The 27,979-nt window shown below is 45.4% G+C and overlaps 1 protein-coding gene across 1 annotated transcript in view; it reads left to right on the plus strand.

Moving 5' to 3' along the window:
* The first annotated feature begins 3,268 nt into the window (after window positions 1-3,268).
* The window catches only part of Efr3b (EFR3 homolog B), an 84,550-nt gene continuing 59,839 nt past the window's right edge, over window positions 3,269-27,979 (plus strand). The window contains exon 1 of the mRNA XM_070025148.1: window positions 3,269-3,480. Coding sequence (XP_069881249.1) covers window positions 3,474-3,480 — 7 coding nt within the window. The 5' untranslated portion in view covers window positions 3,269-3,473. The remainder of the gene's footprint in view (window positions 3,481-27,979) is intronic.

A 27,979-nucleotide genomic window follows, 5' to 3' on the forward strand; every position in this document is an offset into this window, starting at 1 on the left:
AACACGTGGTGCTAAACCACCTGGTTGTGTGCCTTTATGAGACCTGCAAATCCTTAGCTCGCTCTCCGCTCTCCTCCTAGGCTCCGCTGTGTCGGAGTGTAGAACGAGGCCCGAGCTGCAGCCCGTCTAAATAAAACCTTAAAACAGCTGTAAAGTCTGACTCTCGGTGGTCTTCTTGGTGGGGGTCCTGCGACCTGGGCATAACACAGTCACCAAGGTGGCCCTTCAATGTCCTAGAACATCACAAAGTAGATTTTTCTGAGTAATTCACTCAAGGATTAATGAATGCTAGGCTTCACTGCAGCTTAAGGTGAGTAAACAAATAGAGTTCTAAAACAATTTTGTTTTTAAAACTTACCTATTTAGCCATTCCCTCGAGGTCAAATATAATTCAGTAAACCTCCCCCAGCCTTGGGACTCCCTTGGGCTGGTCTTGGGGAAGGGACTCAAGGGTAAAAGGAAGGGCTCCAAGTCTTTTACATTTCAAGAAAACTTGTGGTGTCTTGGTAAAAAAATCATTGTCATTCTCACCCTAGAGAGGACATACTTTCAGTCATTTCAGTGTATTTCTTTCATAATCACTTTCACCATGTTTGTACCTTGCCTGAATTCTCCTCTTGCTGCATGTAAAGATCACGGTTGACTTTTGAGTATCATCAGTACTGTTGAAAAAAAAAAATCTAGGGCTAGGAATGTAGCGTAGTGGTAGAGTGCTTGCTTTGCACGCGTGAAGCCCTGGGTTTGATTCCTCAGAACCACATAAACAGAAAGAGCCGGCAGTGGCACTGTGGCTCAAGTGGTAGAATGCTAGCCTTGAGCAAAAGAAACTCAGGGACAGCGCCCAGAAAATCTTTTTGTTTTCATGACAGTACTGGGATTTGAACTGAGAGCTTCCAGCTCCTGCTTCGCTTTTCCGCTCAAAGCTGGCACTCTAACTACTTGAGCTACACCTCCTCTTCTGACTTTCTAGTGGTTAATTAGAAGTAAAAGTTTCTCAGACTTTCCTACCTAGCTTTGAAACACAATTTTCAGATCTCAGCCTTGTAAGAAAGATTACAGGCATGAACCAGCATCCAACTGATAAGAACATCTCAAGCCTGTAAGGCTACTCAGGAAGTGGAGATCTTGAGAATCCAGATTCAAGGTCAGTCTTGGGAAACATTTAGCATTACTTTCCATTTCAACAATCAATACCTGTGACCCCAGCCAATTGAGAGGCTTAGATAGGAAGATCATGGTCTGAAGACAGTCCCAGATCAAAATGCAAGACCCTACCAAAATATAGCTAAGGCAAAAAAAAAAAAAAAGAGCTGAGGGCGTGACCCAAGTGGTTGTGTCCCTGCATACAAGCATATGTCTCTGAGTTCAAACCCCAGGATTGCCAAAGAAATAATAAATCAATATCTAATGAAAACTAACAAAGGAACCCTCTGAATATTTAGACAGAGGTCTGTGCCTCTCAGACACTGACCATGTTCTTCCCTGTCACATAATTTTCATCTTTATGCTTCTGGTGCCCCTAATACTGTTTGTTCCTTGAAGGTACAACCTGCACTTCCTTCTGTGTAGTGGCAATCAGTTTGTGTTGAATACCATGATGGGGTTTGGGTGTGTCTCATGCTGTCTCAGACCTCTAGGTTATCTGGTCTGGTCCTGAAGCTAAGTTGTAGATACAGACAGGGCTTCTTTGCGAATTGCTGGAGAATCTAAACACCAGCCCAGAGCTTCCGGGAAACCTCTGGGGTTCCCATACCACTAAGAGAAGTAAGGAGGTAAAGAAAATGCAATAAAACTTGGAACTAGAAGCTAGGTGCCAGTAGCTCAGGTCTGTCATCCTAGCTACTCAGGAGGCTGAGATCTGAAGACTGAAGATTGTGATTCCCAAACCAGCCCAGGCAGGAAAGTACAAGAGATTCTTATTTCCAATTAACCACCCAAAAGCCAGAAGTAGAGGTGTGATAGATAGTTAACCTCCAAAGAGAAAGCTAAGGGACAGTGCCTCAGCCCTGAGTTCAGTAGTCCTCCCCCCCCAACAAAAATCAATAACAAAAAAACAAACTAAAGAATGGAATTAGGAATGGAGTGTGCATAGGGAGTAGAAATGGTGGATGGCATCAAAGGTAAACCCAGAGGCATGGGTTTAGGATATAGCGAGAAGACACTATATCAGTAGTCAAGCAAACTGGATTCTCTGTCTGGTTTTATCCATCTTGGGCCAGGAAAGACGGAAAGAAATATTTGAGTGTTTGCTGTGTATTTTCCTGAAGGTTCATTGAAATTTCGCAACAGCCAGGTGGAAAGCTAAGGTTCAGAAGGTAAATAAATGGCCCTCAGACAATGCCCCGTGTTATCTAGGAAACCGAACACAAAACTACTTCTCAAGGTTAAATAAAGTAATATGCAGGGCACTGCATTGTCTTTAATATCCTTCCCTTTTTATTGTCTACCTGTAAGGGGGGGGGGGGGAATCTGAACAATGCGGGAAGAGGAGAAACTAAGGAAGACCAGTGTGAAAGGTGAAGTCACTACTAGTCTAGATGAGGTTTCCAGAGGGTGGGGCGTGGCCTGAGGCCTCTCGCCCAGGTGTCTGATCCTCATGGAGGGTTGGGGGGGGGGGGTAGGGGGGCGGAGAGGAGGGGAGAGAAGGTCAGGTCAAGTCAGCCCTGACATTAATTTGCAAAGCTTGCTTGTGACACGTAAAAATCGGAGCGAGGAAAAACTAAGGGGACTTCCTGCAGCATTTGGGGGTTGGGAATGGGCTGTTTCCTGCGTACCTGGCCCCGGAAAGACGCTCCTCAGATGGCAAGCACCTGGCTCAGAGCGTGGCTGGGAAGAGCTCCGCCGAGGGCCGGGGGAGCTTCGTTAAATGGGTAGTGAGGGAAGGAGGGTTCCTGGATTCCTCCTCCTCCCTGCGGCCCCAGGCTCGTTCCCCCGTAGCCAGGACAAAGCTAGGTGAGGGGCGTACTTGCCGCTTCCAGCACCCCGCGGACCTCGAGGCCCGCAGGTTGAGTGGGGGGAATCTCAGCGGTCGGCCTAAGCCATCGCTGTTGGGGTGGGTCACCCACCCAGGTGAGTACGAGCCTGGGTAACCCGCAGCTCAGGACACGGCATCCACAGCTTGGGAAATAAGAGCTTGGGCTTTCGGGGCGGGGCGTGGAGATTCGGGGCGTGGCCTTCTGGGAGACAAGCCAATGGTGGATTAGGAGGGGCGTGGCGGGAGCTTTAGTTCCCGCCCCCTGCGTGCAGCCTCGCCCGCAGACCCGACCGGGAGGCGACTGCGGCCACCCTGGGCACTGAATGGGCTGGTGGCGCCCCGTTCGGACCTGCCCGCCGCCGGCTCCCGCGTCTGCCGGGGCCTCGGCCGACCGCCGCCGGCCCCCGCCCAGGCTGTGAATGAAAGGCAGGCGGCGCCGGGGGCTGGCTGCAAGCGACAGGGCGACGCCGGCCTCCAGGGAGGCGCGCTCCCCGTGGAGATGTACGGTAAGGAGGGCTGCGCGCCGCGCCCGGGCCCGCGGGGGCCGGCTCCGCAAACTTCCAGGACGCGGACCTTTGTCCCCCTCTACCTAGCCCGGGAGGAAGGCTAGAGCGCCGGCTCGGTGCCGGGCGGGGCGGTAGCGGTGGCTCCCGTGCGGGAAGGACAAAGATGTGCGGGGCCAGCGGGCTCCGGGGTCCGGAGAGCCTTCGGGCCCCGCGCGTGCTGGCGATCGGGGCGGTGGGCGGTGGTCCGTCCGCGGGCGGGGGCTCTGGTACTCTCGAGCCTCGGGGCTCTGGAGAAAGCCGGCGTCTCTCGGAGCCGAGGCGACGCGGAGTGTTGGCGTGGAGGTGGTCGTGTGACAGCGTTTGCGGAATTCACAGACGCGGTTTGTGCCGGGGAGTTTTATGCGGGAAGCCGGCGGTGGCTTGCCGGCCTTGAGCGGCGCTCGGAGGCTATGGGAGGCGGCGCCCGCGGGGCCCGGGCCGGGGCCGGGGCCGGAGCCGGGGAGCTAGCCAGCACCGGGAGCCTGCTCTCACCGCCCTGGATGGACCTGGCCTCTCTCTCTCTCTCCCAATCTCTGCTTGTCGCCGCAGCCCGCCTGTCGGTGGGATCCAGGCTCCCCAACTTCCAGATTGGCCCTCTGCAGGGCTGAAATGGGGAGGCGCTGCTGCCAAGAGGGCGCAGCGCAGCCCGGATCTCTCTTTCTGCTTCCACAGTGTCGCCCCCACGGATGTGCAACAGTTTCGCAGACCCTCACCGTGCCCTGCTTTGCTCGACCGATTGCCAGGAATTCCTCTGGTTCTGCATGGCAGTGTGGGTGACAGAGAACACTTTGGGTCCCACACTCCACCTCTAATGAAGGGAGCCGTGGAGACCCAGACCAGTGTGGGAATGGGCTTCAGTACAGAGCTTCCTAGGGCCGGCTGTGTGTGTACATATATAAACCTATGGGATGATCCAAATGAATGGAATCCATTAGAACCCAAATCTCTGGCAGCTGTTTCCCGGCCAGCAAAAGAACTGGAGCGGTGCTTACCTCCCAATCCCAATGCAGGAAGGGGGCTCTTTTTGCCCCCTTCTCCTGGCCCCAAGTATTCTAGAAAAGCATGTTCCCAATTTAACCCATCTTTATGGTTGCTGGGCTGGCTTAAGCTAGGAACAGGCCATGAGTCACAAAGTTTGTTAGAGGCAGAGGAGGTTGAGGAGCTGGGAAGGCTCTGCAATTTGTGGGACCCCTTACTTAGGAGACAGGCAACGTGTCAGTCTCCTCCCCCACCCAGTTGATAACACACTACACTTCCCACCCAGGTGGAGATGTCAGCAGGTTCCCCTCAGCATTTCTCTTGGGTGGTCTGTGTAGAGGGAGCCTTAGAGGCTGCTGACCCAGAGGGGTCTGGGAAGGGGCAGGGAAAAGGTACGGATACAGGCTGGGAGTTCTGAAGTTCCCACCCGAGAGCTATGCATTTCTTTGACTCTCTCTTTCTCCCCCCCCCCCTTTCTGCAGAGGAGCAGCTGGAAGTTGCAGATCATTTGACAGAAGCATGTGACTGCAGGGGCACCTGCAGGGGGGAAAGAGTTAGGAGAGGCTCATCTGGAATGGGCCAGAGTTAGGAGCCCTGGTTCTCCTCAGCCATCCCCATGGTACTTAGTAGATAATTTGGTAACTTTTCCAGGTAGCTAGGAGCTGGGCGTTCTGATCTGCCCCTGTTGGATGCAGCTGGACAAAGAAGAGCTGGATAGTGCAGAAGGGTGAACTGGGAAGCTAACATAACTGGGTGCTATTTTCAGATACATCACAGAATTTCATTTCTCTTTAATAATATGTTTTCATTTCCCCAGATGCAGAGTAGGGACTTGCCCTGAATGATTCATAGAAAGGTTGGGATGAAAGAGTCCCCTGGGTATTGCCTACAGCATAGGAAATAAAATCACTCTAGTGCTGGGTGGGAGGTTGTCATTGAATGTTGCTTGCTGGCCTGTATTTCCCCTCTTCGCCCCTCCTCATTTTACTTCTGTCTTGCACAACTCCGTTTTCCTGGGTCCTCGATTTCTTGTCTTCTTCCTTTGACCTATGGGAGACCAAGAACCTCTTGTCTTGATTGATGGCACTGCCGTCTAGAATAGAAGGAATTCTAGATGGGGGTCAGTCCATCCCAATCCAAGAACCAGTTTATAACTGTGTGACCTCAGGCAGGTGGGGGTCATCTCTCCAAATTATAACTATAGAATGGTCGAATGCCATCTTACTCCTAGGTCTGGTAGGAGCCCTAAATCTGGGTAGCAATGTCTTAATGTATCATGTGAGCTTCTATTCTTGCAAGACAGGGTACATCAGAGCCTGTCCTTTGTGAGTCCCCTTAGACCTTCACTCTTTCCCCCTCTGCCAGCTTCTGCACATACCTGCTTGCATTACCTCCCAACCCAGCTTGATCATACAGAAGATCACCTTGACCTTGGCAGCTATACCTCAGTCACTTTCTGGAAGTGGCTCTCCAACTGGACACAAATGACTTCTTACAGTCTTGTTTATACCTGTAAATATAGATTATACTGGGGTGAGAAGATCATGGGCAAGTTCTTTGCAAAATGGATTTCCATTTGTTTTGTTGATGTTGTTGCATAACAAGTACTTTTCCACTTTTCTCACTTGGATCAGAGCCATGGCCATCCTACCTGAGAGCATCCCAGTTACCCAATGAGGTGAGACGGAGGAACCTCTAGACTGAGAAAGGTTGCCTCCAGACTGAGGGCAGCCTGCCATGAGAAGGGAAATCCACTGGGGAGGATTTCCTGACCACACTGTGGTCTGAGCACCACAATCCCACTAAAACCAAAACTGCTGTAACTAATTCTTTCACATATGCTCATCTTCCTGATTTGTGATGGACAGTGGTCACTGTAAGGAAATGGCGGTGATGGTTAACTTTTGATCATGTGTTTCACAGTGCCCTATGTGGATTGTATGACTGCAGTGGTTGAAGCAGAGAAACCACAGGGCTAGGCAGACCTCCTAAGATGCAAAGACTCATATATGCTGAAAATCTCTGACTCTGCTGTTCCTCCTTCCAGGAGACTCCAGCATCCACACACCCCCTTCCCCCAACCTCCTGTCCCAATCTTGGCCCTCATGCACCCCATGATGCCATGTTGGCTGGTACATGTAGCAGCTGTATGCCCCCATTCCTTTATTTTCCTCAAGAGGGACCCTGTAGATACAGCCTGTTTCTCTCTCATTCACAGTTCAGTGATTCAGGAGGTTGCAGTTTTCTTCTTGTCTGGCAATAAAAGTAAAAATCTGATATCACCTTATAAAATTATCTGTAAAAAGAGGAGGGAAAACCATCCCCTCCCCTCAACCCTAACTGAGTGATAAGCCCTGGGCAGGATCCAGCACTACAAAAGAATTAAACAAGGCAGAAACCTTTTATATCGTAATAGAAGTTACTTCTGTGATTTTGTTGCTCACTTCCCCGTGGTCTTTCTTTCCTGATCCCGGCTATTCTTGACTGGCAGGCATCATGGTGAAAGGGCACTGAGGACCCCTAGTCTCGGCTGGCATCCCAGCTCTTCCCCTAGGGTGACCTTGAGCCCAAACTTTTCTGATCCTCCTTCCTGACTCTAAAAAGTTGACACTGCCTACTTCAGCACAGAGATTAAGTAGAGCGCTTCCCCCTCTTTCCTATCTCCTTTCCTGAGCGTTTTCTTCTTTGGTGCCTTTTTTTTTTTTTTAAGATAAAAAACAAAAACCCAGTTGGACAGGATTGGGTGCTAGTGGCTCATGCCTGTAACCCTAGCTATTCAGGAGGCTGAGGTTTGAGATACTGCTTAAAGCCAGCTGGGGCAGAGAAATCTAAGACTCTTATTTTTAACTAACCAGCAAAAACTCCAGAAGTAGAGATATGGCTCAAGTGGTGGAGAGCCAGCTTTGAGTGAAAAAGCCAAACAAGAGTCTGAGGGCCTGAGTTGAAGTCCCAGTGCTAGTACTGCCCCCCCCAATTGAACAGAAAACAAAAAGATGCATTTGTATGATTCTGTTCCTTTAATTAAGCAAAGGAAAAAGTAATTAAAAATTATCTTTTTTTTTCTGACAAGAAAAATCAGAAAATAGAGTACATCATAAATAAATATTGTATTAATATTTTTCTTGTGCATTTGTTTGCATCGTTAGAATTATTTATTTTATACAACTTCATATTCTATTTTTTCTCATACAGTATTAGGATATAAGCATCCTCCCTCCCCTCAAGTAAATGAAACATGCTGGCAGCCATTTAAAATATATATATTAATACTGGGCTGATGCTGTCAGAGAAGTGGGTTCTGTCCTATTATTAAGTTTCCCATTGTTGTAACTAATACCTGTGAAGAATCAACATAAAAAGAGGATAAGGGTTTTGTTTTTTTTTTTTTTTTTTTCTGTGTGTGTGCCAAGCATTGAACTTAGGACCTCACAACTTGTTAGACAGGCACTCTACTCTTTTTGCTTTCAGTTTTTATACCTGGTCTCATGCTTTTGCCCAGGCTAGTTTCAGACAGAGATCCTACTGCCTCACCTACTGAGTTGCTGAGATTATAGGCATATACCATCACTCTTGGCCCCTGTGCCTGTACTGTAGCTTGAACTCAGGCCTCAAACTTACTTTTTTGCTCAAAGCTGTACCATTTATTTGAACCATACCTCCATTTCCATGTTGTTGTTGTCATCCCCCAGCCCCCACTTCCTTGTTTTTGCTGGTTAATTTGAGATAAACCTCTCAGGATTTGTCTTCCCTAGATGGCTTCAAACTTAAGTCATCTGATTTCAGGCTCCTGAGTTAACTAGCATTACAGATGCAAGCCATGGGAACTTAGTTATGTTGCCATTATTTTTTTATTTTTTATTTTGTCAGTCGTGGGACCTGAACTCTGGGTCTGGGCGCTGCCCCTCAGCTCTTCAGCTCAAGGCTAGTACTCTTGAGCCACAGCACCACTTCCGGCTTCTTCTGCTTTATGTGCTGCTGAGGAATCAAACCCAGGGCCTCATGCATTCGAGGCAAGCACTCTACCATTGAGCCACCTTCCCAGCCCCTTATGTCACCATTTTTAATGGCGGCTGTAACAGTATACTAGTGCCCATAGCTTTCTCTGAATTCTGGAATTTTTCTCTAGGTCTCCCTCTTAAACATTTGAGAGACTTGTTATATAATGTCATATTGTTTTCAGTTTGTCAGCAACTCCCATTAGACGTTGTGAGAATGCCTGTCTTTCTGAATTCTCAAAAGCTTTGTATCCTAAGGGCTTGGGTGTGGCTCCCTGGTAGAATCTCCCCTGGCATTCCCAAGGCCCTGGGTTTGAACCACAGCACCAAGCAAAAAGAAACAAAAACAATCATTAAAGAGTGAGATTTCCCCATCTAAGCTTTGTTAATCTAATTGAAGCCTTTATATTATTTTAATTTTCATTCTTCATTTTTAGTACTGCTTGTGTTTTTTAACCAGTTACATTTCTGTGAATTATTGTAGGATCAGGCATGCTTTGTGCTGGCTCTTGCTTTATGGTGAGTTGAAGGGAAATAGACATCAATTAGCAAATATTTATAGAGTACTAGCTGTGTATGGTATAACCCAGGGCATCAAGGGATAGAAATTGTGCAAAAACCCCTTTCCATCAAGAAGATTACGATTTAAATAGGCAAAACAAATTGTAAAGTAAGCAGAAAATTGGACACAAAGTGCAGTTTGGCATGGTGGAATGAAGTCCTTCATCCAATGGTCAGCCAGCAATATCTTGCAGTAGGAGAAAGCATGCGAGATGGAGCACTTGTTATGTCTCCATTGATCCAACCTGATGGAGCTAAACTCTATAAACTAAGGGTTATAATTCCCATTTCAGAAATGAGAGCACTTGTGGTATTGAGAAGTTGAATAACCTGAGGTTGAGTAAGCCATTGGCATTCTTGCTCCTGAGTGTGAGTGTTCCACTGGCTCTCAAACAATTTGAATCTTCTAGAGAATGCAGGACTTTCCTTTGTGGAGCTTCCTCTCTCCTCCTGGACTCATTCATACATATTAGGAAGGGCTGGAGAATGAGGAAGATGGCCCAACTGTCCTCTGTAGTCCCAGACTGAGTCCTCTGTAGTCCCAGCTCTAACTTCTGTGTGGAACCTCTGGCTCTTGGCATATTTCCTATCCCCCTTACCATTACTTTGCTTTGTCATAGAAAGGGTCCTAGGAAGATTGTATGAAAACCATAGATGGACGGACAGACAACAGACAGGCAGGCTGAGTGGGACTGGTATCCCCAAGACTCTACATGTGCCTAGGTGGGATTCTCAAAGAGGGATCCCATGGGCAGTGTTTGGATAAGCACCAGGAAACCTGCTCCAGCCATAGGAGCTTCTGCTTCTCTTATGGTTGGCCTGTGAATTAAAGCCCTTCCCTACAACCTCTTGTGCAGGCAGGCTGCAGGCTGTGGCACTGCCTCTGAGAGGTGGCCGTGTGCTGTATAGGGGCCTGCTTGGAATCCAGGCAGTGACAGTTGAGTGGTCCAAGTCACAAATGGCTATAGGACCCTGGCCAGTTCACCTTTGTCACCCTTTCCTCCAGTTGAGGGGGTCAAATAAGGTAATGTTGCATTCAGGTACTCAATTGCACAACACTGTACCTATGTACCGCATCAGTATTACCATACAAGCAGTTCTGGGGGCTGTTGGCATGTGACCATCCCTTTTCCAGAAATAGTGACAGTCCCTACATACAAGGATAGGTATGTCATATTTAGGCTGTGTTTGTTAGGATCCTTGGACAGAAGGGTCTGACAGTAAGGAAGAAACGAAGATGCACATGTGCTGTTGGTAAGCTTGCCATAGTTCCACTCCTAGCTGGTTAATTGGAGGTAATTAATTGGAGATAGGAATCTCACAGACTTTTCTGGCTGGCTTTTAACTATGATTCTTAGATCTCAGCCTCCTGTGTAGATAGGACTACAGGAGTGAACCACTGGCACTTGGCTCTAACTTTCTTTTTCCTTTTTAGTAGTACTGGGGTTTGAACTCACTAGGCAGATAGATGCTGTACTGTCTGAGCCACACCTTTAGAACTTTTTTCTCTAGTTATTGAGACAAGGGCTTTTAGACCGGCCTGGACCACAATCCTCCTACTTATAATTCCTGCCGCAGCTGGGATGACAGGCTCATGCCACCTTGCCTAGCTATTGGTTAAGATGGGGTATTGCAATCTTGTTGCCGAGTCTGACCTTGAACCACAGTCCTCTGAACCTCTGTCTCCAGAGTGGCTAGGATTTCAGGCATGAGCCACATGCATGACTCCAGGTCCCATATTTCTTTTTAGCTGGATAACACTTATAGCTCATTCTTATAAATTGCAATAACACTTGTAGAAACCTTACCTGAACATCTCTTAGAAAGGAGTGACTTGCAGTCAAGTGAATGCTACCAGAATTTCATAGCTTCTCACAACCTGTGTGGGAAGGAAGCTTCTATCTAGAACAGAAATATACAGGAGGAGGTGTTCTGGGAAAATCCAGAGTTCTGCCATCAGGTTGCTTTCATGTCCTCAGTGGAGTTTATACTTTATTGTTGTTTTGTCACTTGTCATGCTTAATGTCATTTATTGCTTTACCCAAACATATCTGCAACCCTCCGGAGCACACAATCTTTATCTTAATTAGTTTTGTTTTCCCTGGCCCTTTGCAGAGAGCTTTTGTGTGTAATAAGAGCTCAGATGTTGACATTAACTTATATTATAGTTCTTTGTGGTAGAGAACCTTTTTTTTTCTGCCAAGGGCCATTTGGATATTTATAACATCATTTGTGGGCCACAGAAAATGATCGATATAGGCAGACAGCTATGGGCAGCCGAGAATCATTATGTGCCTGTCCCTTCATGTGCCAAGTGATTTTAAGGGCCTTGTATTGTCTGTGGGCCTGACATTCCTCACCCCTAAACCATATGTGTCATTCAAACTCACATTGCAGCCTGTTCTTCTAGGAATCAATGATGGGCTGGGCAGATCATCTAAGATCTCTAAGATCAGAAAGAATGCTGTATTAACAGCAATAATCCATTGTCATCTCAATTGTGCCTTCCCAAACTGATCATAATTCCATAGAACAGAGCAAGGCGTGGTGGCACATACTGTAATGCTAGCACTTGGGAAATGGAGTCAGGAGAATAATGAGTTCAAGCCCAGCCTGGACCACATATATGTTGGAGACTACCTCAGCCTTCTGATTGAGATCCTGTCTCCAAAATCCAAAACAAAATAAAACAAACAAACAAAAAGCTTCCATATAAATAAAGCACAGATCAGTATAACTACCTGATTCTTCCTTGCTGGGCAGAAGCAATCCTAAGAAACTTCCATCAGTGTTTTTTGTTTTTGTTTTTATTTATTTATTTTTTTGGTTGGTCGTGGGCTTGAACTCTGTCCCTTCCCTCTTCGGCTCAAGGTGAGCGCTCTACCACTTGAGCCACAGTGCCACTTCCAGCTTTTTCTGCTTATGTGGTGCTGAGAAATTGAACCTAGGGCCTCATGCATGCAAGGCAAGCACTCTACCACTGAGCCACCTTCCCAGCCCCTATCAGGTTTTTGTTTTGTTTTGTTTTTTTAAAATTTGGTCAAGATGGTTAGACATGCTCATGGACTTCTGTTTTGTTTTTTTTTTTTAATTTGGTCAAGATGGCTAGACATGCTCATCTGGGTTTTTGTGGCCACGATCTTTTTCTTCAAAAAGGAAGTCATTTAGTGGCATAAGTATGGGTAAATCTTGATTTTGATTTCCATTCAGATCATTTTTTGCCTTTTCCATTCACCCAATAAAGATGAAAAGGCCCTTTGAGGCAAAGGCAATTGTGTTTCTCGTTGCCTGGAAGCACATCCAGAATGCTTCTGCTAAGCATTCCACAGCCCTGGGCACCTTCTATCTCAAAGTTGCGAGAGTAGCATGGGGAATAGCAGGATCTTTGCTGTAGGCGATGGATGAACAGAGTGACAGAAGGAAGGAACAGCGGGGTCCTGTGCTGATGTCATCTGACTCCTAAAAGTGTATGGTTTCACTCACTAGTGCATGATCTGAGCCGGCAGCTGGTAAACACGAGGAACACATCTGACCATCCAAAAGCTGCTCCTTGGAGCTGCTAGAAATGTCCTGGAGAGTGCTGTGGAGAGGCGTAGGCGGAAGCTGGCATCACCAACACTGTCCCTTCTGCTTTACCAAGGACATTTCTAGAGTATGGGGGTGGGGAGTTGGCCAGCAGAGAGGATTCTTAACCTTCCTCCGCTTTACTTTCACCATCTGTAAATTGGAAGAGCTGACTGGACAGTCTGGCAGACTCTGAACTCTTGCATTCATTCCATGAATAGGTTGGAATTGCTGGTTTGTTCCCTGACTGATCGATGTTGCCAGGGCTGGCGCTGCACCTCAGAGCAGGAGTTTTCAAGTGATCTTGGTTGGTAGGATGTTGGCACTGCCTCTCTGGTTCTTTACATAACCTGGCTATGCATCTGCTTCCTCTTGGTAAGACAAGGATAATGACGTCTTTGTTCATTCAGAGCCTGTCCTGTCCAGTGTGCTGGGACACACTGTTATTCCAGCACTTGGGAAACTGAATCAGGCGAATCATGAGTTCGAGCCCAGCCTAGACTATTTAATATGTTGGAGACTACTTCAGCCTTCCTAGTGAGACCCTGTCTTCAAAATCCAAAACAAAATAAAACAAATTTTAAAAAAGCTTCTGTATAAATAAAGGCCAGATCAGAGTATAACTATGCTGACAAGTATGCTAGGGCAGAGGTGGAGGAGAGTCATGTGCCTTCCCTGTGCCCAGAGATGCCATTCTTACTTTCCATACATTCAAGTTTCACACCAGTCCTGCCTAGTGGGTGTTCCTTACTCCATTTCCTCTCCCATTTTTCAAGAACAACGGTGTTCAGTGAAGTTCAGCTCATTTAGTGGTATAGAAAAGATAAAAACCATGTTTGTTTGTTTGTTTGTTTTAATCGGAACACTGTTCTGTTCCATCTGGACTTGTATCAAAACACCATTTCCAATTCTGAACATTTGTGCCTCAGATGACACAATCAACAGAGTGAAAAGGCAGGATATAGAACGAGAGGATGTATTTACATATGATATAGTGGTTAAGGGTAAATGTCAGAATATAGAAGGAATGCCTCATACAACACAAACAACTTGAATTTTTTTTTTCTGGTACTGGGGCTTGAACTCAGAGCCTCTCACTTTTGTCTGGTATTTTTGCTCAAGGTGGGAACTCTAACACTTAAGCTATACTTCCAATTCCAGCTTTTTGCTGGTTAATTAGTTAAGAAGAGTCTCAAGGATTTATCTGAAAAGGCTGGCTTTGAACCAAAATCCTCCAATCCGAGCCTTCTGAGGAGCTAAGATTATAGGCATGAGCCACTAGCACCCAGGCTAAAGAACTTGATTTAAAAATGTTCTGTTGGGTTGGGAAGATGGCTCAGTGGTAGAGCGCTTGCCTTGCATGCCTGAGGCCCTGGGTTCGATTCCTCAGCACCACATAAGCAAAAAGAAAAAAGCTGGAGTGGCGCTGTGGCTCAAGTGGTAGAGCGCTAGCCTTGAGCTGAAGAGCTGAGGGACAGCACCCAGGCCCAGAGTTCAGGCCCCACAACCGGACCCAAAAAAACAAAACAAAACAAAAATGTTCTAAAAACTTGACTAGAGAACTGAGCAAGGTTGTGTATACCTGTATTCCCAGCAGTTCAGAGACTGAGGCAGGAGGACCTCAAGTTCAAGGCTAGCCTAAACTACATATTTCAAAAAATAAACAGACTTGACTGGACATTAGTCCAAAGCAGATAGGCAAATATCCAAAGAACATATGAAGATAGATTCTCCACATCACTAATTATGGAAATACACATCAAAGCCACTGTTTCACAGTCAGGAAGATGCCTGTTGTAAAATTTACATTGTACTACTCATGACAATGTACAATGGTACTGCTTCAAAGAATTAAAAGTAGAGCCAGGCACTGGTGGCTCACACCTATAATCCTAGCTATTCAGGAGGCTGAGATCTGAGTATTACAGTTCAATGTCAGTCTGGGCAGGAAACTTGTGAAATTGGGGCCTGAACTCTGGGCCTGGGTGCTGTCCCTAAGCAATTCAGCTGAGAGCTATCACTCTACCACTTAAGCCATAGGACTACTTTCGGCTTTTATTGCTTATGTGGTACTGAGGAATCTAACCCATGGCTTCGTGCATGTAAGGCTAGCACTGTACCACTGAGCCACCTTCCCAGCCCCTCTGTGAAACTTTTATCTCCAATTAACCACCAAAAAACTGGGAGTGGAGCTGTGGCTCAAAGTGGTAGAGTGCTAGCTAGCCTTGAGCAAAAAAGTTCAAGGACAGCGCCCAGGACCTGAGTTCAACCCCCACAACTGACCAAAAAAAAAAAAAAGGATTAAAAGTAGGATTACGGTTACCCTGTGACCACACTTTTTCTGAGTACATACCCAAAAGAATTGAAAGAAGCTACTTGAGGAGTTTGTTCACCCATGTTTATATATAGAAGCATTATTCACAGCAACCTAAAGGCAGAATCAGCACTAGCGTACATAGTCAGATGAGTAGACAAACAAAAAGGAAGGAAATCCTGACATGTTACAATGTGGGTGAACTCTAGGACATTCTGCAGAGTGAACACAAAACCACTAGTATGTGGGGCCTGAAGTAGTTAAATTCACAAGTAGAAGAGAGGTTACCAGGGACTGGGAGGGAAGAGAGGCAGAATTGTTGATTCATGGGTAGCGTTAGAGTTTTGCAAGATGAAAAGAGAGATGTTGGAGATGGATTCTGGGGATGGTTGCACAACCGTGTGAATGTGCTCAATGCCACTGAAGTGTATACTTAAGATAAAAACGGGAGATTTTAAGTTATGTAACTTTTTTTTTAACCCAGGTTTGACTTCAGTGCCTTGCCTTTGCTAAAAGATGCACTATCATTTGGATCACACTGCTAACCCACACTGCTAACCTTTTTTGCTTAACTGCTTTTGGAATAGGGTCTTAAGTTGATGCCTTGATCAACTTGGACTATGATCTTCCTATTTATATTCCCCAGGTCTTGTAAACTTTTTGCTTTGGCCATCCTGGAATCACAATCCTCTTGATTTTGGCCTCCTGATTAGCTAGGATTCTAAACATCAGCTAATGTGCTTAGATTATGTAATTTTAGTTGGTTTCAGGGCTCAAGCAGTAGAGCACCAGCTGAGAAAGTGGGAGCCCTCAGTTCAAACTCCAGTATTGGGTGCCCCTTCCCCCCAAACGATTATGTAATTATAGTTTTGAGTCAGTCTTGCTATGGTGCCGACTGATCTCAAATTCCTGAGCTCAGGCAACCCAAGGTAACTATTATTACAGGTACAGGCCATTGCACTGGTGAATGTAAATAGCTTAAAAGTTTTTGGCTAGTTGTGGTAGCATTCTTGCAATCTCAGCTATTCTGGAAGTGAAGGTAGGAAGATCAGGAAGATTGTAGACTGAGGATTGCCCAGGCAAAATCACAAGACCCTCTCTGAAAAACAAATTAAAAGCAAAAAGACTAGGGTTAAGGCTCAAGAGCAGAGTGCTTGTCCGTAAATGGCTCTAAGTTTAAACCCCAGTAACACCACACAATAACAACAAAAAAACAAACAAACACTTCTTTCGTTGTTCCAGTACTGGGACTTGAAGAGTGGGACTCAAGACTTGGGTACTGTCCCTGAGTTTCTTTGCGCAAAGATAGCACTCTACCACTTGAGCCATAGTTCTACTTCTAGCCTTTTGCTAGTTAAATGGAGATAAGAGGCCCAGGCACTTCCCTGCCCAGGCTAGCTTCAAAGTGCAATCCTTAGAGCTCAGCTTCCTGAGTAGCTAGGATTACAGTAGCTAGGATTTTTGCCAGTACCTGGCAGAAATAAACTTTTTGTAAGCACAAATGTGCACACATAGCACCACTGTCAGCTGATTAGGGCATAAAGTAGATCATGTTGATAACAGCATTAGTCACCTATTGTTTAGAGGTGTCTATAAACGGATATTCAGAAAATGACACCATCATATTCTTTGGAAATCTGAAAAACTGCTTAAAGAAAGAAGGCCATTAAATATTTTTTTAAAGAAATCAAGTTTAAATAACTTAGAGAAAGGGCTTATCTGCTGCTACATTTTGTGAATGTGGCTGGAGCGACACATCAAATTTGGAGTGTATGTTTAGTGGCAAAGGCCACATTCTTCTGGGAAGAGAGGCCACTGTCTCTCAAAGAGCTGGACATTGTCTTTCTAAGTAGCAAAACTGGTACCAGAGGGGCCCATGTGGCTGCCAATGGGGAGAAGTGAGCCAGACATATTCTACAGAAGATAACTGAATTCAGATCTCGGCCTCAGAGCTTGCGTGTCTGAATTACAGGTCCTTGTTAGATTGAGCTGTATCACGTGGGCAACTCTAGATGGCTTAAGTAGCAGCAAGCTTTACTTGTTTAAAAAAAAGAAGGAAGGGAAGCCAGGTGCTGGTGGCTCACACCTGTAATGCTAGTTACTCAGGTGCTTGAGATCTTGAGGATCATGGTTCAAAGCCAGCACAGGCAGAAAAGTTTGTGAGACTCTTGTCTCCAAATAACCTCTGAAAAGCCAGAATGGGAGCTGTAGCTCATGTGGTAGAATGCTAGACTTGAGCAAAAAAGAGTTCAAGGACACCACCAAGGCCTTGAGTTCAAGCCCCAGGATTAGTTAAAAAAAAAAAAAAAAACAAAGAATAGGAAAAAGATAATGCCATACCTGAGAGTCAGTCTGTGATCAAAAGGAGTCAGTCTGTTCTCAAAAGGAAAACTCTAGCCGGGAACTGGTGGCTCACGCCTGTAATCCTACCTACTCAGGAGGCTGAGATCTGAGAATTGCAGTTCAAAGCCAGCCTGGGCAAGAAAAGTCCAATAAACAACCAGAAAACCAGAAGTAGTGCTGTGGTTCACGTGGTAGAGCACTCACCTTGAGCTGAAGAGCTGAGGGACAGTGCTCAGTCCCAGAGTTCAAATCCCACGGCCGACCAAAAACAAAAAAAAAAGGAAAACTCTAGAGCTCAAATCATAATTATTTATTCCAGAGAGAAGATCACGGAGACTTAATTTTCTTTTGAAAAATACTTGCTCTTTCTCATACTTTGTCTAATGAGAGTTTTTTTTTTTTTTTTTTTTTTTTTTTTTGTCCATCGTGGGGCTTGAACTCTGGGCTTGGGCGCTGTCCCTGTGCTCTTCAGCTCAAAGTGATCACTCTACCTCTTGAGCCAGAGCACCACTTCTAGTTTTTCAATGGTTTATTGGAGATAAAGAGTCTCATGGACTTTCCTGCCCGGGCTGGCTTTGAACCGTGATCCTCAGATCTCAGCCTCCTGAGTAGCTAGATTACAGGTGTGAGCCACCAGTGCCCAGATTTCTAATGAGTATTTTTAATGATGGAATATAAGTATAGCTAAAAGTGTTTTTCACTGCCAATGGCCTTGTGTATAGTTATCTGGAATATTATTATGTTTTAGAAATGGCTATACAAGAACACATGCAAAAACAGATCAATGTTGATAGGAGTCGGGCTGTAGCTGGGTGAGGGGGCTGGCTGGTAAGGATGGTCAATGTCCTGTCTCTCTCCCTTGGTGATTACACCAGTGTAAGAACTGTTGTCAAAAGCTCAAGGTACTGAATCTTAAAATCTGGGCATCTGTTGCATGTTAATTACATTGCAACAAAACAGGAAACCCAGGAAAAGAAGAAACTGCATGCAGACAGTCATGGGGTTGTTTTGCAGTCCTGGGGCAAGGGGTGTCCAGGAGACAGCCAAGGGGCTGTGCCAGCCCGCACCAGGGCTCTTACCACAGTCCAAGATGGTTTCCGGTGCCCCAATGAAAGGGCTCATTGAGAGCTGCTGGACAGGACCTCAGGCTACAAGACAATGTAGGTGCTGAACATCAGGCAGAAGGAGCTGACCCCAGAAGCTTGGCTCACTGGCAGCTGGGGGACTGATGTTCCCAGCAGGGCAGTGGGCAGAGGGCCCATGCATGGGGCCATCTGAGTGCCAAGCCCACTCTTTGAGCTGTGTCAGTGACATTGCTGACTCTCAGAGGACCCAAAATGGCCAGTCCACCAACACAGGCCTGGCTGAGCAGGGCCAGCTTGTAGGAAGGACTTATGTTTTCCTATTTCCTCCTCAGAGTTGTATAACCTCACAGCCCTTAGGAAATGCTAATATCCTAAGAATGCCATCTTTAGTGGACCTGTCATTCACCTGTTCCTTAATAACATTCTAGCTGGTGACATCTCTGCAGTATCTTCCTAGCTAGAGACAACTGCTTCCCTAATGACACATGGAAATGAAGAAATCTCCATGTGCAAGCCACGGGTTAAGCATGAATTTCCTGGCGTCAGAAAGGCTTCAGTTTGAGTCCAGCTTTGTCATTTAGCATTTGTGAGAACTCTGCCCTCATTTTCCTCATTTGTGAAATGAAGACTCCATCTCAGTGTCATTGAGAAGATTAAATAAAAAGACATCCAAACCTCCTAATGATTGCTGACACACAGTGAAATGTAAGTACAGTGAGAAGCTGGTGCTGACATCAGGAGAGGTGGTATGATATATTTCCCCAGCACTTAAGAAATCCTTTCAGATGACAACATGTCATGTTCCCCAGAGGCCGGAAGCTCTGCTTTGGAGGAAAAGGGTGTTCCAGTTCTCATTTAGAGCGTTTTTTAAGGATCTGTTTGCCCCGTGCTGTCTGTCTGTTTGCTTTTTGTTGCTGCCAGTGGGCAGCATCTGTCCTGAGGGACTTCCTTCTCCAGGTGCTATAGAAGGTCCACACGAACTAGAGCTGCTCCAACCAAAAGTGGGTCCTGTCTCCTTGTGGACTGCTGCTTACTTGGCATTTCTAATAGGGCTCAAGCCTAGGGCTGCTTGGTTTGCATTTTTGTAGCATTCTGGTGGTGTTTTGCATTTCAAAAGCATTGCTCCTGAAATTTCTCTTTGGTACCAGGATCCCCCTGCCTTTATGTTTTAGCCATCATGGGCACAGTGCCTGTTTTGTGTTCTGGCACCCTCTGCGTGCTGCGACAGACTCTCTGATTATGTATTTGGACGTCTGAGTGATTTAATCTTGGAGTCTTAGCCTGTGAGAGCCTGGGTCTTAAATCTGTTATTCGTCCGTGTATTTAAAGCACTTATATTTGCTTTCAGATCAGCTTGGCACTGTAACAATGAAGCTTCCCCTGGTTTCTATATTTGATTCTATGTTTGTTTGGAGGTGAGTAACGCTGCTTTTTATAGGCTGATGGTTGGCTATAATAGGAAACTGGGTATATTTTGGGAAAGAGGAAAGCAGGAATGTGTTGTACATCCCAAATCCTGATTTTTAGTTCTTAGCTCCAAACTTCAGCCAGATTATCCGTGAAATTCCAAATGCTATGCTGTTTTTAATGTGATCCAGTCTCCATGCTGCAAGCTCTTTGACAGCAGGAGTTATCTGTAGGAATCTTTCCATCCCCAATAATTCATGTGCATGGGGGGAAAAAAATTAACCCTAGCCACATGCCAGTGGCTCACGCCTGTAATCCTAGCCACTCAGGAGGCTGAGATCTAAGGATTGTAGTTCGAAGCCAGCCCAGGTAGAAAAGTCTGTGATTCTTTTTTTTTGCCAGACCTGGGGCTTGAACTCTGGGCCTGGGCACTGTTCCTGAGCTCTTCACTTTAAGGCTAGAGCTCTCTGCCACTTGAGCCATAGCAGCACTTCCAGCCTTTTCTGTTTATGTGGTACTAAGGAATCGAACGCAGGGCTTCATGCATGCTAGGCAAGCATTCTACCACTAAGCCACATTCCCAGCCCTGTGAGACTCATTTCCAGTTAGCCACCAAAAAGTTGGAGGTGGAGCTGTAGCTCAAATGGTAGAGCACTAGCTTTGAGCACAAAAGCCAAAGGAAAGTACCCAGATCCCGAGTTCAAGTCCTAGTGCTGGCACCAAAAAAACAAAACAGATTGTAGGTGTGGTTCAGTTGGCAAAACACTAGCCAATGAGAGAAAGTGTTAAGTACCAAGTTCAAGTCCTGGTCTTGGACCTAAAAACAAACAAACACTGCATTTGCCAAGTAGTAGCTAATTCTAGTTGCTATTCAGATGAATGAATCTCCATAAGGTCCCACAAGGACCTTATAAACGTGAACTTTCTCTTTCTTTTGCTCCTGTCAATTAGTATACCTAAGGCTTAAAAGGTTCACAACCAACCAGGTGCTGGTAGCTCATGCCTGTAATCCTAGCTACTCAGGAGGCTGAGTTCTGAGGATCACAGTTCAAAGCCAGTATGGGCAGGAAAGTCCATGAAACTCTTATCTCCAATCAACCACCAGAAAAAACACAAAAAACAAAAAAACAGAAGTGGTGCTATGGGTCAAAGTGGTAGAGCACTAACCCTGAGCAGAAAGAGCTCGGGACAGCGCCCAGGCCTTGAATTCAAGCCCCATGACCAAAAAAAAAAAAGCTCACAAAATAATTTTTTCCTATAAATGTAATGTAAAATAAGACACCACTTGCACTGATAAACAATGTTTATAGAGTAAGTGAAGTGTGCCAATCAAATTATAAAGTAAAATACCAACAATGTTCTCTCATGGTAATATTTTTTTGTGTGCCAATCCTGGGGCTTGAACTCAGCTCCAGGTACTCTCCTTTAGCTTTTTCACTCAAGGCTAGTGCTCTACCACTTGAGCCACACCTGCCACTTTTGGGTTTTGGTGGTTAATTGGAGGTAAGAGTTTCATGGACTCACTCATTTCAAACAAAGATCCTCAGATCTCAGCCTTCTGATTAGCTAGGATTACAGGCGCAAATCACCAGTGCTCAGGTGCTTTAATCATCAGAGTAATAAAACATGTATTTTAGGGTCCTAGCACTACAACTTGAAGCTGAACAGGGTCAGGCCACTTTAGTCAGGCCCAGTGCAAACCTGCTCACAGAGGCCTGGGCACTTGCTGTGGGAAGCAGCCTGCAGTTCAATGACAGAGCTGGCTAAGCTCTGGAGCAGGGTGCTCACCCTGACCTCTGCATTTGTCATTGTTAAATCAGTGATTTCTGTAATATGGGGTTCTTGGGCGTCTGCCACTGTTGCTGAGATGCACTGTTCCCCTTCTCACAGTCATTCTTCACTTTCTCTATTTGAAATTTCACCACCTTGAGCTGTGGATCATACTTGTAATCCTTGTTACTTGGGAGGCTCAGTTTGGGAGGACTGAAGTTAGAGTTCAGCCTGAGGTAGAAAGTGAGACCCTATGTCAACCAAAGCTGGGCATGATGGTGTGTACCTGTCATCCCAGCTACGCTGAAGGTAATCATAGCAGTATCTGGATCCACGTAAACACAGGTAAAGAAAACCCCAACAACCCTTGATACTCTACCTGAAAAGAGCTGGGGAAGGGGGCATTACTAGGCCCTCATTTCAAACCCCAGTACAACGAGGGAGGAAGAAGGAAGAAAGGAAGGAAGGGAAGGAGGGAGGAGGAGGTGGGAAGGAGAGAGAGAAAGAGATTCCAATGTCACTCTCAACTAAGAGCCTCACTAGAACCTAGCACCCAAGTCTGTGCCCTCTCTTCCCTCTACATTCTCCCTGTTTCTTCCTCTTTGGCCATCTTTCTTCCATCTGGAACCTCATGCTGCCATTCAATGATATGTCTGAGTCCTCACCATCACCCCCCTGTGACTATGGGCCTCTGCTTCTTGTCTGGTTTGGCTCACTATTTCACACACTAACTCACTGTAACCAGGCTAATGCTGCGAGACTCTTCCTATAGTCCCTTCCGTTCCCTGCCTCCAGATATCTCCCTAGCAGCCCCACCTACTCATCTTCAGCTCTCAGCTCTACTTAGTGGCCTCCTGGAAGCGTCCAGGCACACTCTGTCCATTTATTCCCTGGAAGTAAATTTCTTATGCGTTCTAAGAACACCTGTGTAGCTTTTTTTTTAAGTTGTATTTTTTTGTAGTTGAAAATATTTTATAAAAACAGCCAGGTGCCAGTGGCCCATGCCTGTAATCCCTAGCTACTCAGGAGACTGAGATCTGAGGATCTCAGTTCAAAGCCAGAGGGAAGTCTATGAAACTCTTATCTCCATTTAACCACCAAAAACTTGGAAGCAGAGCTGTGGCTGAAGTGGTAGAGTGCTAGCCTTGTGTAAAAAAGACTCAGGGACAGTGCTAGGCCCTGAGTTCAAGCCCCAAGACCAGCACAGACACACAGACACACAGACACACAGACACAGACACAGACACAGACACACAGACACACAGACACACACACACACACACACACACACACACACACACACAGAGTAATAAAAAATAAAGGGACTAGCAGCTACCATATTGGATGGCACTGCCTAAGGCCCTCCCCCTCCATTCGTAGGCTGCTAGCTTTAGCCAGTGGCCAATGATAACACTGAGCCATGGATCCTTGCAGGTCTTTTAAATGCAATTCAAGAATTTTTATTTTACAGGGCTGGGAAGGTAGTTCAGTGGTAGAGTGCTTGCCTTGTATGCATTAGCCGCTGGGTTCGATTCCTCAGCACCACATAAGCAGAAAAAGCCAGAAGTAGCTCTGTGGCTCAAGTGGTAAAGCACTAGCCTTGAGCTGAAGAGCTAAGAGACAGCGAGCACCCAGGCCCAGAGTTCAGGCCTCACGACTGACAAAAAAAAAAGAATAGTTTACAGACATATATATATATATATATATATATATATATATATATATATATATATATATATATATATGTCTGTATATATGTGTGTGTGTGTGTGTATGCCAAGTTTACTACATGCAAAAATCATGCCCTACATAGTCTTACAGCTTCCTTTTTAATTACCAATATGTTTGGCCAGCTGACTCGGGTGGAGTTCACAGCTCTGCATTATTCATTTCAGCTGCTGCATGGTGTCTATGGAGTGAGTCAATCCTTAGTGGTTTTCACACAGAGCTACCAGAGCCATCTCTGCCATGTTTCCCTGTGCAGGGAGCAGGTGCAGACACTGCAGCCTAGAATCTCTGTGCTAAGGGGAAAGGAAGTATTCAGATTGCACCTATCATTCTCAGCCCTGTTCCTCCTGTCCTGGGAAGTAGGGGCAGGTCAGAGATGTGGAACTCAGCCTGTCTCTGAAATAACCACCAGGGAGCATCTCGTTATTTATTTTTTGGTAGGAAACTGGCAGCTTCATCCTACCTGGATCTCTCTTTTCATTATCTGTGATGAGAAGCTGAAACCTAGATTTTTATCACACAGGCTGTGATGAGCTCTGAAAATCCTGAGGCATTAATAACAGTTTGAAGATGTCAGACCCAGACAGCATTGCTTCACAGGCTGAGTTAAGTACAGACTTGAGGAAGATCCAGAATGCTCATTAGAGCTTTGTGTTTAGATTTTTCCAGCCATGCTTATTACTCTCCTCTTGGGACACAAGTATAAGATAACTGGTTTTTTAAAGACCTGTGTATTTGCTTGCATTTGGATACTAGGTGTTGGGCAATGAATAAAACAAAGATCAATAAGTAATCACATGAGGAAAAAGAGGCTCTGTCCTTGTGTATGGCAGAGAAGCAAATGCAAATTACACAGAGAAGCCCTTGATTTCTTCCACTGGCTAAGGGGATCTTAACCAATACTTTCTTCTACTTCCTGTCCTTGCTTGGGATCAAACTCAGGACTTGGCCAATGATAGGCGAGTGTTCTACCACCCTGTCTGCTGAAATAAAGATTATTAAAGATTCCAGAAGCCAAGCGCCAGTGGCTCATGCCGGTAATCCTAGCCACTTAGGACGCTGAGGTCTGAGGAGCACAGTTCAAAGCCAGCCCAAGCAGCAAAGTCCATGAGACTCTTATCTCTAATGAACTACTCAGAAAAGGCCAGAAGTGGTGCTATGGCTCAAGTAGTAGAGTTAGCCTTGAGCAAAAGAAGCTGAAAGACAATCAGAGTTCAATCTCTAGGACAGGGGCAAAAAAAAAAAAAAGATTCCAGAGTAGATGCTCTCCACCCTTCAGTAATTATTAAGGGGCTTTTGATGATTTTAGAATTCAGGCTGGGTGCTGGTGGCTCATGCCTGTCATCCTAGCTACTCAGGAGGCTGAGATCTGAGGACCTCAGTTCAAAGCCAGCCCGGGCAGGAAAGTCTGTGGCTCAAGTGGTAAGTTCTAGCCTTGAGCTGAAGAGCTGAGGGACAGTGTCCAGGTCCAGAGTTCAAGTCCCATGACCGACAAAAAAAAAAAAAAAGCAGTACTGTGAGGTGGGATAGTGCCCACTTGTAATACCAACACCTGGGGAATTGAACTCATGTTCAAGACCATGTTGAGACCTTGTCTCAAAAAAAGAAAAAAAGGAGGGGCTGGGAAGGTGGCTCAGTGGTAGAGCACTTGCCTTGCATGCATGAGCCCCTGGGTTCTATTCCTCAGCACCACATAAGCAAAAAGAAAAAAGCGGAAGTGGCGCTGTGGCTCAAGTGGTAGAGCACTAGCCTTGAGCTGAAGAGCTGAGGGACAGCGCCCAGGCCGAGTTCAGGCCCCACGACCGGACCCCCCCCCCAAAAAAAAGGATTAATATAAAAGGAGTTGGTGAGAATTGATCTGGGTAAAAAATAGAGGAGGAAAATAGGAATGGAAGTAACATCCTTTCAATTAGAAATGTTCCTCCTATAGCCATTAGTGGACAAGATTTGAGAACCTTTATCTGACAAAGAACTGAAGGATGGAGAAAGAAATATTTGAGTGTAGCTAAGGCTGGAGCCAACCCTGCCAGTGGACCTTATGGACAAGTCTACACATGAAATATTCTCCCATGAAATTGCTACTCTCCACACCACATTAGTGAATGTGAAAGTGAAAAAAGACAATTTACAGCTAGGTGCCAGTGCCTGCAATCCTAACTACTCAGGAGATTGAGATATGAGGATCATGGTTCAAAGCCAGCCCAGGCAAAAAAGTCTGGGAGGGAGGGGAGGAAGGATGGGAAGGGATGGGAAGGGTAAAAAAGGAGGAGGCTACAATGCTTGATAAAAAATGTACTCACTATCTTACCCATGTAATTGTAACCCCTCTTACAGTATTTTCACAATAAAAAAAAATTTAAAAAAAAAGTCTGGGAGCCTCTTACTCTGTTAACTAACCACCCAAAAGCTGGAAGTGAAGCTCCCAAGCTGCAAGTGGAGTGCAACTTGAGTGAACGGAAAGGCTAAGAATCAGCACCCAGGCCTCAAGATCGAGCCCTAGTACTGGTGTGTACACACACACACACACACACACACACACACACACACACACACACACACACACACACACACACACACACACACACACACACACACACACACACACACACACACACACACACACACACACACACACACACACACACACACACACACACACACACACACACACACACACCATTCACTGTGGTTTGATTCTCCAGCAAGTCAGGCTGCTTCCTTTTCTGTAATTTAATTATAATTTTTATAGTTCGAGTTGTACTGTGGATACAGTTTACTATGCAGTAAATAATTCTGTGGTTATAATGATGGTTTAGAAGTGAAATTCCTTCTAAAAGTCTCATGGATTGAGCCACCCAACTGGTAGTATCTATTTGGGGAAGTTGTAGAAATGTTACAGGGTGGAACCTAGGTAGAGGAAGTAGGTCACCAAGGGGGTGGGGCTGGGAGGGTGTCTTTGGAGGCTGCATCTTGTCCTGGGCTCCCCTCTGCCTTTCTGTGTCCTGTTAACCAAGAGGTGAGCAGCCTCTGCCTCACAGTCCTGTCACCTTGACAATCTGCCTTACTGTGGGTCCAGAATCAAACTATGAGCCCAAATCAGTCCTTTCTCCCTTAAGTTGTTCATGTCAGCTGTTTTCATCATGGCTATGAAAAAATTCCACTAACAGTCTAGTCTAGGTGCCTGAAACCATTGAGAGTACTAGATACTATATAGATCCTATCTAGTGTTTTTCTCCTATACATACATACCTGTAATAAACTTTATAAATTAGGAGTAGTAAGATTGATGACGATAACTAATACCAAAATAGTACATTTACTACTCTTGTACTTTGGACCTTGTTAAGTAAAATAAGAGTTACTGAAACACAATCACTGTGATATTGAGGCACTCGTTGTAAGAACCAAGATGTGCTGAATGACTAATGTGGGGGTCGCATATACAGGGAGGACACTGCATAGGGCTGACTCACATCCTGGGTGGGGTAGAGTAGGACCGCAGGAGATGGCATCACAATACTCAGAACAGTGTGCATTTTCGAACTTATAAATGTTTTATTTCTGAAATTTTCCATTTACCGTTTTTAGACTGGGGTTGACAAACCACAGAAGGTGAGACTGTAGGTAAGAAGAGGACTTTCTCATTAAACACTCCATCCTGGGAATTCTTCCATGCTGTCACTTCACCTTCAACACTATGCCAGCAAGGCTTGCACTTAAATTATATATTTGACTACATTCTAGCCAGCTGGCTGAGCTTCCCTCTGAGTGCCTTGGTTTGCAGACATCATGGTGAAAGTGTGTTCTGTGCCTGTGCTCAGTAGAGACCTGCAGAACACATAAGCTGGTGCTGTGAATCTCCTCTCTATTACTTTCCTTCCAGACTTCCAGTCAGCTTCTCAGTGTGTGTTTACTGGGCAGTTTTCTGACTCTGTTCCTAGATCAAGCTGTTTCTGATGGCTGTTCTCAAACCTCCTTGATGTGAGGTTATTGATATTGTCATTCCTTGGTGATAGGATGGGGTTATATTGTGTGATTTTTAAAAAAATATACTTTTATTGTTGTTAGTAAGGTGTTATATGGAGGGCTTACCACTTCATATGTCAGATACCTGTGGGGTGATTTATTATTATAGAAGACAAGATCAAGAAAACACTAATTAGAAATATTAATATTTTTATAAAAGTATTAATAAATTGAAGTGGCTCTTGCCTGTGATCCTAACTATTCAGGAGGATAATATTTGAAGATCACAGTTCAGAACCAACCCAGGCAGGAAAGTCCGTGAGACTCTTATCTCCACTAAACTACCAAAAATAAAAAAAAAGAGAGAGAGAGAGAAAGAAAAAGAGAAGTGGAGCAAAAGAGATCAAGGATAGCAGATAGCCACAAGTTCAAGCCCCATGACTGACTAAATATATATATAAATAAATAATAAAAAAGAAAAAACAGCAACAAAAATAAAACCTCTTGTTTCAATTTCCTGGAGTTCATTTCAATAAACATTATTTTATATGACTAAATGCACATAGGCATTGCACCTCTGTGTTTATCTCAGCTCTTGGACCCATGTGGCTACTGATGCCCTGTTGGAAGTTGGGGGCACCCCTATTTTTATCACTAGTTTCAAGCCTTTTGCTATTCTCACTGTGGATTCTGATCTTTGCCTCCAGCCTGACTTCTACCCTTATTTTCTCATACCTCAGCTCCTTCTC

Source organism: Dipodomys merriami, unplaced genomic scaffold (genome assembly GCF_024711535.1).
Source record: "Dipodomys merriami isolate MVZ:Mamm:240054 unplaced genomic scaffold, mDipMer1.0.p SCAF_17, whole genome shotgun sequence".
Lineage (NCBI taxonomy): Eukaryota > Metazoa > Chordata > Mammalia > Rodentia > Heteromyidae > Dipodomys > Dipodomys merriami.